Source organism: Mya arenaria, chromosome 2, assembly GCF_026914265.1.
Source record: "Mya arenaria isolate MELC-2E11 chromosome 2, ASM2691426v1".
Classification (NCBI taxonomy): domain Eukaryota; kingdom Metazoa; phylum Mollusca; class Bivalvia; order Myida; family Myidae; genus Mya; species Mya arenaria.
In genome coordinates this window covers 70097384-70109931 of record NC_069123.1, presented here as the reverse complement: position 1 = coordinate 70109931, position 12548 = coordinate 70097384, and the positions used below count along the sequence as shown (strand labels likewise).

Here is a 12548-nt window from a genome sequence, read left to right as displayed (position 1 = left end):
GTAACTATTTTCACCTAAAATAACACATATTGTTTAGAAAATGAGGCCTTTAGATTTTCAAACATTTTAACTAGTGACTTACTTTTTACCCAACATTACCTTCTATCAAACTTGAAATAATAATTTTCGTCATGTTTAATAGAGTATGCAGAAACGTGCCCTCTAAGATTTCAAAAAGTTTCCCTCATATTGGACCTAGTGACCTACATTTTAACCCACCATGACCTATAATCGAGCTTCACTTATTTTCGCTGCCATACCAACAAAGTGTTTTGTCCGACAGATAAATGAAGTGCAAATCTACTTATTACCTATTATCATAAAGCAAGCTTGCATACTTATTGGTATCGCACGATTCCCGTTTCCGTACGGATTGAAAAAAAATGCAATCAAACTGTTGTCAAAGCAACCGATCGTGTTCTGACGTAAACAATTATATGACGTAAACAATCATCCCCTTGGTGCCTTCTATCAAGTACCAAGCTCCATGAACCAGGGACCAGGGCCATTCGGGGTGTCGGTGCCAACATTCCTTCAAAAAGCCAAGCTTGTTTTCAGACATCCGACTTACCTAATCCATTCACGAAACATGTCAAAACATGTACGGAATGATACCAAGATTGAGTTAAAACAAAAGTGGTATTTTACTATTTATGTTGCCATAGCACCCTTGCATTTTATCCAAAAAATAAATAAAATGACGTGCATAATCCATTGGAGGAGACACTCTAACCAACTACTAAGTTCAATAAATATAGCATCCCTCCTTCTTGAGATATTGCAGGATCCAGTCGTTGGTTTTCGGACAGATGGAAATCTTAAAGTCCCCTCCGGTCTAAACGTTAGGGACTCCGATAATATATAATAAAATGTTTCTAATATTAGAACTTTCGACGAACTTGTCTAATACAAAATGTATTTCATCGAAACATAGTCTAACCAGGTCTGATAAAGATTGTGCAAAGTGTGAACATTGTTTCAAATATTAGACTAGAGCGGCCTAAAAAAGACCCATAAACGAACATTTAATTTAAAGACGAATAACGATGTTTAATCTGACCAAGTTTCATTAAGATCCGGTAGAATTACCTATCACACAGTGCACTTAATATGAAAGTAATTATGGTTTTGAAACATTTCAAATCGAATGATAGACCAACAAAATGACAGGTCTAGCGACGCTTGAGTAGGGTATGGTGCAGAAACATTCCATATAAATGACCGTAAACAGAAGGCCACTTTTTCGTGTGTATCTCTGAACAATACAATAACCAGTACAGCAAACGTTTCTTATTTCTTTGCGCATGTCTTATCATGCAAGGTAAATTGTCTTGGTGCAATGCTCATGAAAACCCTCCACGGCGCAGTTGGAGAAAAGGTCAGAAACCTTTTGTTTTAAATGGGATGAAATTTAAATCTTATTTAAAGAAAACATGCGTACATCCCTATCAAATATAAAGATGAGCAGGTGTTAGGGTATATGTTCAGAAAGAGCCGCAATATATAGTTCACGACGAGGAGTTTTGCTCCGTGTTAAACATCAATTTCAAGGTTCTCAACGTTGCTAAGTTTCTAAATCCCATTACATTCTTTTAACGTTCATGATCACTAATTCAATTTTGTACAATGTTTGAAGAGGTATTCAGGTTATAAGGTATCAATTTTATGACGAGTTATGCTTTGCATGATTTTTTTTCAAAGTGCTCAGTGTTCTATATTCTTAGTTTCCTCAGCAACGTTTACTAAATCATATCAAAATAATCTGTGGTTGAAAGGATTTTAAATTGGTGACTTTCAAATGTAAGTTCATCATTTCACAACTATATTGATATTATATTGATATTTAAGAATATGAAGCCTGTCAATGAACTTGCCAATTATTCCGACTATCCCCCAGACCTTGGAGGGCGTGGTTACAATTGACTGGTGAATTAGAACGGCTATTTTAATATCATAGATAAATTGTTGTTGTTTTTTGTTTACCTGGTCAAATTGCTAATTTGGCAAACCATGTACTATAGTTTCATAAAGAATCCATTTACATTTTAACAAACAATTATTGTATCCAACTTTTGCCTCAAAAAAAGCCCTCTTATGTATAAATATATAGTAATTTAAGGATTGTTGGATGTCAAAATTAGCGGATTTTATTTCATACACTTTACACATAATATAATAGTATAAATAATGAAATGTAAGCAAGCAACAGCATATAATGCTATAGTTTTATTCAAAATTCGTCAAATATTGACAAAGTAAACAATCAAGGTTTTGCATGATCACATTGCTGTTTTACTTTATATGGTTTGTAATAACACTGAAAAAGCTATATACATCAAGAGATCCAAAATATACATGTAGTGATGTACTGGTGTGATGGGGGCCCTGATATATTTCTTCAAAAAATGTAATCACATAAAAATCAAAACAATCTCTTCAACAAACACATGTTATTGTAAGCTGCCATACAATCAAACTTTCAAAGTGTATGCCCTAATTGCACACAAAATATATAAAAGTAATAGTTATATAATCATGAAGTTGCTATATACAAATAAATGGTTTTAAAATTCTGACAGATATACAGTTTTATTGCACTTCAGTGAGCTTTTCACTATTGTCATCTTTTTCCTTCTCTGACTCATCCTTCCCCTTAATCTTCTCCAACTCATCCTTCTTAATATTCTCAGACTCACCCTTCTCTGATTCATCTTTCTCCTTTATCTTATCCAACACATCTTTCTTCTCGGCACCACTCACACACTCCATATTATCTGCCCCATCTTTTTCATTGTCACTTTCATCTCCTTCCTCATCATCATCCGAATCCACCAGTATACATGCATCTGAATCACTGTCACTGTCATTAAACATACTATCCTTTTCACTATCAGATGTGAGATCGATCGCATTGCCGCTGGTTCCGGGCCTGTCGACCTTATCTTTGTCCTCTCCAAAATACGGGATCTGGTAACGCATGGGGAAGTCAGCGAGAGGAAATACATACTGGTAGGGTGGGACAAAGCATATCTGGTCAGCTGAAAATACAAATGTAGATTTATTTAAATCACAGTCGCAATTTTGACCAAAACAATATTGAATTTCAACTACAATCCAAGGATTTTTGAGTGTATGATACTTTATTTAAGATTAAATACTTGTCGCTAAATGCCAAGACAAATCTGTTAATTGTGACGTGACACTGGACAGAGCAAATTTAAATGAGCATGAAGGTAGCAAGTCACTGATGTAGTATTATCATAATAAGATCTCTCCCTTGGAAAAATCAGATGCAACTACATATTGCAAACTAAGCACAACAAATTATGCTGAACTTGCTGCTAGCAGGGTAAAATAACTTACAACAAACTGCATTTCCACATAGATAATGCAGTCCTACAAAACCCACCCATATCTTAATACAAAACCCATCCATTGTTAAGTAACAAACACATCCATGGCTTAATATTAAACAAGTCGCTTTATATAAAACACATCCATAACTTAATTTAAAACACATCTTTAACTTGTTTGTCCCTGTGACCCTGTAGTTATCATTTGACTATAAACTCTAAGTAAGTTGAGCATATAATTAGCTATTATGGCAGTTTTTACCTTTCAGCAGATTTGCCATGTTGCAATGGTAGACAGGCCTCCACTTTTTAACAGGCTTCTCACCACTTGTTCCCTGAGCTGGTGTATCACCAACACTTTTTTTACCATCATTTTTAGATTCCTGAGGTTTTGTTTCAGAGTTTTCAGCTTTACTGTCTTTCACATTCATCTGAGAAATAGCTGTCTCAGGTTTGTCCGAGTCTAGTTTTGCTTCTGATGCATTGTTTGTTTTCTCATCACTTTTAGATTGATCAACAGCTTTACCTTCTGAATCTCCCTTAAAATCAACAGGCTTCTCTTTCTCAACTTCCATTTTATCATTACAGTCAAAGCTGATAGCGTCACTTTTGTCTTTCTTTGAATTTTGAGATCTCTCTTGTTCACAGACAACATTGTCTGTTTTAGACCCAGTTTCTTCTGAACTGGCTTTCTTAGGATCAAGAACAGATGTATTCTCATTAACACCATTCCTTGATTTCACAGTTTCATAACTGTCATTTGGGAACTGTCCCTGCCCACTGCCACTCTGTTCTTTCCCTTTGACCAAGTTAGCAACCTCAAACACTGCTTCTCGGGTGGGGGAAGGAGGAGGCGTGGTGGAGGGGGTCGGGAGGTCCGATCGGGTCACTATAGACATCTCTGACTTGCGGGCTAGGGCCTCCCAACCCTCTCCCAGTCTCCGACACAGCTCTCCCACCACAATGTCACAATCACCCAGTAACTCAATGTCAAAGTTATGTCCCTTTAGACGCTCCTTGTTGATCAAGATCTGTGGAACAGTGGGAGGAAGGGAGGCTGAAAAACAAATGTATTCTTGCATAAAAACAGTCGAACAAAAAACGTGTCATTTAACCTTTAATGCCAATTTAAAGAACAGTGGAATTTATTTTTTTTAAACTTAAATGTATGCTTTCAAATAAATACTGAATAACTGCCATATGACTAAATATTAGGGATGGCAACGAGTACCCGAGTACTCGATCGAACATCTGAGTACTCGAGTACCAAATCACTACTCGAGTACTTGGTAAAACAAGAGGCACATCAGTGCCTGTGCTCTACTGGCCAAAAGGTTCAAGCAAAGACCACCTAACGAACATTTTCGTCAAGTTTCATAGAAATACAATCATCAATTTTTGAGGAGAAGTTATTTAATTTTTTTTTTTACTTTAATAGCTCTGGCTGCCATGTTGTGCAGTGGACCGAACTGATTTGGGCAATTTGAGTAAAGGAGCACCAAACAAACATTTCTGTCAAGTTTTATCGAAAAAAGGTCATCGGTTTCGACGACAAGTCGTATAAAGTTTTTTTTATTTTTTAGCTCTGGCAGCCATGGTGTGCAGTGGACTGGAACCATTTAACAAATTTTGGTTAATGACCACCCAAGGAACATTTCTGTCAAGTTTCATCAAAATCTGATCATCGGTTTCTGAGGAGAAGTGGTGTAAAGGTTTTTCCTATTTTTAGCTTTTCCTTTAAACTATAAATATCGACCCAAAATAATGCTTAAAAGTTAAACAATTAATAAACATTTAATCTGAATAGATTATGAAGCAAATATCTAACCTGAACAAGAACTGACGAGATAGAATCGACTTGGTGTTTCACTTACACTTTTCGGCCATTTAAGTTACTAAAAATAGCTGTTTCATAAACTTTCAGAATGTCACTTAAACGTAAATTAATGTTCAGTCTATATATACTTTCCTATGTATAAATGTAAGGTTTTTAAATTGATCTTTTTGTGAGAACTTTATGCTTATATGTTTACTCATAAATTATTATTGTTTAAAAATTATTTAAAGATGCTATACGTGAAAAATTAAGACATTATTTTTTTTTCTATTAAAGGGAGGTAATTCAGTAGTAAAATGTAATCAAAGCTATTAAAGCATGGCATTTCTTTTCTAACCATGTTGATATTATTACAGTCTATTCAAGCAAGATGCCTTTTGTTTTTACATAGTACCCATAGGTTCTGAAAAACAAGGAGCACTATTCCCAACAGAAGGATGTCACTCCCTATCACTGCATGAGCATCATAATAAAGAAATGTTTACTCAAACTGCAAGCTGCTCAATTGAAATAGGTATTTACCTCAAGCATACAGTTTTATAATGTGGCAAAATAGTCGGACTACTAGATTGTCATTCGGACTAGTAAAATATGCCATTATGCTAGTCCAACTGGCTAGTAGGTTAAAATGTTTTTCGTGAAGACTGCGGACGAGAAGTCCTTAAAGGTTTTTCTATTTTTAACTCTCGCAGCCATGTTGTGCAGCGGACCGGAACCATTTGGGCAATTTTGGTTAAAGGGCATCCCGATGAACATTTATGTAAAGTTTCATCAAAATCTGATAATCGGTTTCTGAGAAGATGTAGTTTAACGTTTTTTTCTATTCTTAGCTCTGGTGCCCATGTTGTGCAGCAGACCAGAACTGTTTGGGCTATTTTGGTTAAGGACTACCCAAGTAACATTTCTGTCAAGTTTCATTGCAATACGATCATCGGTTTCTGAGGAGAAGTCGTTTAAAGGTTTTTCTATTTTTACCTCTGGGGGCCATCTTGTGCAGTGGACCGAAACCATTGAAGCAAATTTGATAAAGGACCATCCAAGGAACATTTCTGTTAAGTTTCATCAAAATCTCATCATCGGTTTCTGAGAAGATGTTCTTTAAAGGTTTTTCTATTTTTTTGCCCTGGCAGCCATGTTGTGCAGCGGACCGGAACCATTTGAGCAATTTTGGTTAAGGACCACCCAAGGAACAATTCTGTCAAGTTTCATCAAAATCTGCCCATCCATTTCAGAGGAGATGTCGTTTAAAGATTTTGCTATTTTTAGCTGTGGCGGCCATATTGTGCAATGGACCAGAACCATTTGAGCAATTTTAATAAAGGACCACCCAAGGAACATAACTGTCAAGTTTCATCAAAATCTGCCAAACCGTTTCAGAGGAGATGTCGTTTAAAGATTTTGCTATTTTTAGCTCTGGCGGCCATATTGTGCAATGGACCGGAACCATTTGAGCAATTTTGGTAAAGGACCACCAAAGGAACATTCCTGTGAAGTTTTGTCAAAATCCGCTTATCAGTTTCAGAGGAGATGTCGTTTAAAGTAAAAGTTTACGCACGCACGCACTCACGACGGACAATCTGTGACGACATAAGCTCCATGGCCTTCGGCCAGTGGAGCTAAAAATCAAAAAAATCAATAAAATCACCAAATACACGATTTACAGACAAAATATCAGATCTGGTTAGTTGCCAAGAGGACAATTTAAGGTCCCTCTAATCCCAGCTGTGTACACAATTGACCTCAATCAATTAGTTGACAGTTGTTGTGATAGTTGCAAACTGTCAACAAAGGACCCCTATTTCAAATTAGCACTGATGTCAATTAGCGAAGTTTTGATAGCGGTACTTTCACCTACACAATTTTATTGTATACCAATTAGAGACCTTTCACCAAACAATGGACGCTAACGAGCAAAAGAGTATCGACCGTTACGAGAATTGATTTCTTAATGGGCGTATTTTAACTATTTTTGCAATGATTATCACAATTGATTGGTTGATATTTTAAATCAAGAATTATGAATATCAATGAGGTAAACAACAATTACACAGTACGAAAAACTATCATTTAAAAAAAAATAATTGTAGAGTAAACAACTAAACAACTGAACTTCGTATTGAATTTCGTTCACTATTTTAATGTATGCTATTAATTTTCGTTCATTGTAATTCTGATTGTTGTTCATTTCTGCAGTGCATACTTGTATAAAATGAAACGAATAAGACAAATTAAAAGCCTGAAACAACATCTGTTTTCTTTTTATATCATTTTTTGTTAAATTACGTAATGAAAGTTTACTTTAAAGGTGAAAATGACCAATAATATGACCAACGCACAATATAAATCATTAACAATACATGTTTACACAATCTTGTCTTTGCGAACACATATTCAATTTTTCCGAGTAATTGAGTACCCGAGTACTCGATCGAACGATCGTCCGAGTACTCGAGTATTAATTTTACTACTGGTTGCCATCCCTACTATATATCAATATGAATAAAACATATATAGTAATAAAATAGAGGAAATTGACTTCAATTAATAACAGAAAAATAGGTAACTCACTGGGCACAAGGGCAACAGGGCGGACTTTGAGAGATGACCCGATGACAATCAGTAGGTCACACTGATCTTTATCTTCCTTCATGCGCTCATGAAAATGTTCCGGAAGACTCTCGCCGAAAAACACAATATCTGGCTTCATCACAGATAGGGGCAGCGTGGGATAACATTTGGGACACATGGGTACAACCTGGAATATTTGATGATTGGATATTAATACTGTAAATATTTCTCTACTTCCTCTCATGTATACATAGAACTCCCTATCTTATCATCAACAGGCTCCTTGTGACTTATCGGACTTTGGTGCATACCCACAATGTGAATTACACAGACTCCCCTGACTAGCTCAAAGGGCTTTAAACTATGAGATAGGCTAAAGAATGCCATTCATCAGCATGGTCCAATCTGAAAGAAAAGTTAATTACTAATGCACGGTTCCTTTGTCTCCTTATTATTCTCATGCATCTGAAGTAATAATAATAAATACCAGACCACATGTCTCACAAATTCCTTCCCTCTTGTCATCATTTTTGACATGACAAATCTAGTTTCCAGAATGTCATACCATGATCTTGTAGAATATCAGAATGATGTTTACTTTCATGGTTCAAAGCAGTATTAAAACCATCCTAGAACTGTTGAGAAACTAAACTAGAGACTTAAAGATTGAATAAATCTACCTGGTTCATAATATCTTCCTTGATCTCATCACTGGAACATTTGTGCTTACACTCCATACAGGTGGCTGTGGCAAACGACCCTTAAAACAAGCAATAAATAGATGAGATTAAATACAACTCTGGAGTAATTATTTCTTTATTCTTGATTCTTGAACAATTGTTTTTATATACTTTTTAATAATTCTTATCCAATACTTTGCAAACATAGGGTATTGTAAAACAGATTTAATAATTTATAGATAATTTATAGATAAAACAATTTACAAAAATTTGAAAAAAACTCAATTAAGATTTGATCATCAAATTAAATGTTTCACATACTAGTAAGTCATAAACTCATTCAGCAGTAATACACCCCTAATCAGAGAAGCCATCTTACCATGGCACTGTATGACATTGTGTATGCCAGCCACCTGTTCCAGCGTGTCAATGTTCTGGGTGTAGTTACGCAGCAGTTTGTTGTGTGTTTCCAGCAGGTTGATAAATTTGTGACTTTTGGAAGGCTCAAACTGACCGGGATATATCTCCTACAATGGTAAATGTTAGTTGCTTAAAACTGTCAAGATTCAATGAAACAATCTCCTTTTCAAAATAACCATGCAAAAGAACATGTTGTTAACAATATTTGTTTTCTAATTATGGTTACAATACTGTAAGCAAGTTTTTGGCTAAATTTAGTGCTGAATATCAGCTCTTTTCCCTCGTCAAAAAGCCTCTATTTTCCCCCAATAAATCACCAGTTTACCCCCCCCAAATGTTTTTAGTTATTTTTCCACTTTTATCTAGAATCTAAACCTGAAGAGTTCATTTCCCATTTTTGGTGGAGGTCAGTGGTCGAAATTAACACAAGCCCGCAAGCCCTGAACTGGTAAAGTGTCTTCCAGGCTTGCTCAAATTCTGACTTTTATATAGCAGGACTTGTTAAAAACATTGATGCCAAGCAATAGGATAAGAATTCAGGCTTGTTCATCAAAAAGTCTAATTTCAATGACTGGAAGGTATTTCCATTCTAGACATTCTTTCAGAGAATATCTCTGCAATAAGCAGATATTTGTTTTAAGTTTACAGTCTATTTTGTCAGGAATATTTCAGGATGCACCGTTGTTTTGCGTTTTCCGGTTTTAGTTTTCCGGTTACTTTCATACTTCCAGTTTTTCGTTATGTAAAATACGTTCAGGAATATTTTAGTATCTGTATCTCAACATTTTGTATTTAAATGTTGAGATCTAACAATAAAATGACTGAAATAGATTTTGAGTTCAAAACTTACCTTCAAATACACAGACACACAATGAACAAGCATTTAAAACATGTTGTTATGAGTTATCTTTTTAATTCAAATATGCATTTCTCAATATTCATATTAATCATATTAAAGTGTTATAAACAGATATAATAAATCAGAAAAGCTTGTCAATTGTTGTCTTGCATGTTTAAGAAAAAGCTTGTATTTACACATATAATATCAAATGACATCAGTTAAAGCAGAAAGTTCAACCCTTTTACAGAATGCAGCATCCTTCTATAACTACTTAGCTTAAACATCAATAATATTAAAATTTAATAACTTTTAATGCAACTAAATACAACTTCAACAAAATGTCAAATAAGCTTTACTTTTGCAAACTTGAAGAAAGGCCTCTGTTCCCGCCGGAAGTAGCTGATGTCAAACATGGCCTGTGGGTCAGGCAGGTCAGGGAAATCCACAGCCAAACGTGCGTAAATACCATTCTTGGAGCGGAAATCCGGGATCCCACATGATACAGACACCTGTAATGGGAAAAAAGAAACATGTGAATACATAATGATTGTTACACCGATTTTTGCAAACACCGATAAGTATGTGGCTGGCATGATCTGAACTTTTCAAGTTATATATCAATAATTTTGCACAGATAACATTTTTCAAATATATATAGAGGGTTTGAAAACTCATGATACTTTTTGTAAATACCGAAATTACCTTATATATATAATATATACTGTGCTGTTAAGGATACATTAAACTTCATTTGCCATACTGGGCAATAACTTACAACACAACTATCACCTACCCCAGCACCAGTAAGCACCATGATCTTGCTGCAAGTCTTCAGCAGTTTGACTGCATCCTCCAGAGTGTTATAATCCTCCAGTTTCTTTCTAGGTGGTGGCTCTGTCACCATGCTAACAACCAACTTCCACAGGAACATGTCGTCAAAGTCAGGGACGGACGAGCCATCAGGCATCAACTGACGCAGTAAAACACGTGGATCCATACCGTCTGACATACAGCGATACACCCATGATATTGAACCTATTGGAGAGAATTTCCAAACTTAAAAAGGTGCAACAAAGGATAAAATATTTGCCTACACCAAATAGCCTTTCTTTTCTTATAGATGAGTTACTCAACTTAAACATGATATTAAAATCAAAACAGGAAAATCAAACGTTGACTCCAGTAACTAGAATCTGGTTCTTCAAGCAGTTGTTTAAGTTGTCTGTTAGATCAGGCAAAAGTCATGTTAGCAGTCTTGTTCTCAAATAGAAAACAGGTCTCTATTCCACACTCAAATAGAAAGACCATGATTGACAAGGTTACCAGGTGGTTTAGCTGCCCAGGACTCCTCTCCACTGAGATCTGACATGCCGCTGATTCCACTAACATTTGATAGTCTGTCATCCTCATCCTCATCTTCATCACGTACATCTCCTTCTGAGAGATAAAAGAATCTTTATTTAGTCGGGTATATGATAACAAGGAAAATTAGCTCAATGAGCTATTTTCTGACATGAATAATGATGGTGGCATATTGGATACATTTATTACAGAATCAGTGCTGTTGTGCGATGTTAAAGACATCGCAGGGTCAATAGTTTATCCGATTGTTTATGTCATACAAAGTTGTTCTAGTCATTGTTAGCTTATACTAAATGTTCAATGTGTTTTTTTTAAAATTCTAGTTTATTTGAAATGTGTAAACGTCTGTGCCTACCACTTTCTTCTTGCTTCCTCTGACTATTTCTCTCTGTATCATTCACCTCATCCCCTGCATCTTCTTTGTTTACTGGTACCTTCCCAGTATGTATTTCTCCATTCACTCGCTCCCCTCCTGGATCATCCTGTTGGCTGACTGATGCTGTGCTCTGAAAAATATATGTGAATTTCCTGGTTTTTCATCAAAATACAAAACATTTTATTATTGCACAAAAGGATACTATTTATCGTTTTCTTAAGTTAATTTTGCATTTCATGAAGTCTGAAAAAAAGTCTTAAAAAGTTCAATATATAATACTAAAGTATGAAATCATTTCATTACCGTCAACTAATGTTCAGGAAATACTTACTTTCTTATCTTCTACGACCTTTATATGTGATGTAGCTTTTTCACTAGTTCCACTTTGACCTGATCCAAAGTTGGCATTTGGAACTGAATAATAAAATAGAATATTACTAATAATAGTAGTTTTTTATAGTAATATAACAAGAAGTACCTATATTACTATATAATTAAGATATATTCCATATTATAATTTATAGTATGTGTGATCCTTTTGTTACATAGTGTCACATTCTGTATTTTAGAAACAACCATAATTTACAACTAATCAAGCAAAAACATTCTACATTTTTTAACGAAAATATATTAAAATTACATATATGTTTTAAGTAATAGTATGGTAAACCTATCATTCGATCAAAATCACAACTATCAGTGTAACGTAACCATCATATCTTACTTTTGGACCTATCATTAAGGGAGATAACTACATCTATTATTAAAATTTGATCAATTTGTCGGATATGTGAAGTTTTTTCAAACAAAATTTCTCAAGCAAACTATTTCAAAAGAAATAACACAATGTAACAAACAAAACAGCTAAATGACAGTACCATGATCGGAAGAAGAGTCATCCAATTTTAATCTTTTCGCGGGAGTTTCGTTTGAGTCTCCGTCGGCCATTTTGACGCAATTCCCCTGCGCATTTGTTTTGCGCAAGGGATACCTTTTTAATAAATGCTATATGTTCAGTAATATTAGTTATTATCAGAGGTGACGTGATAACTTTAGCATAATTATATATTTCAAATATTTTTAAACTTTTTCGAAATACAATTGTTTTAAT

At 35.0% G+C, this 12548-nt stretch overlaps 1 protein-coding gene across 1 annotated transcript; it reads right to left on the bottom strand.

The window, feature by feature from the left end:
- Positions 1–2211: 2211 nt before the first annotated feature.
- LOC128223741 (NAD-dependent protein deacetylase sirtuin-1-like) lies at positions 2212–12398 on the bottom strand. The gene is made up of 11 exons (XM_052933108.1): positions 12316–12398; positions 11769–11851; positions 11417–11567; positions 11023–11136; positions 10493–10734; positions 10056–10208; positions 8818–8965; positions 8439–8518; positions 7759–7945; positions 3616–4410; positions 2212–3038 (listed from the first exon to the last, which is right to left on the bottom strand). The coding sequence occupies exons 1-11, from the start codon at positions 12383–12385 to the stop codon at positions 2590–2592; spliced, it is 2472 nt and encodes an 823-aa protein (XP_052789068.1). The 5' UTR covers positions 12386–12398; the 3' UTR covers positions 2212–2589.
- Between the last annotated feature and the right edge of the window lie 150 nt (positions 12399–12548).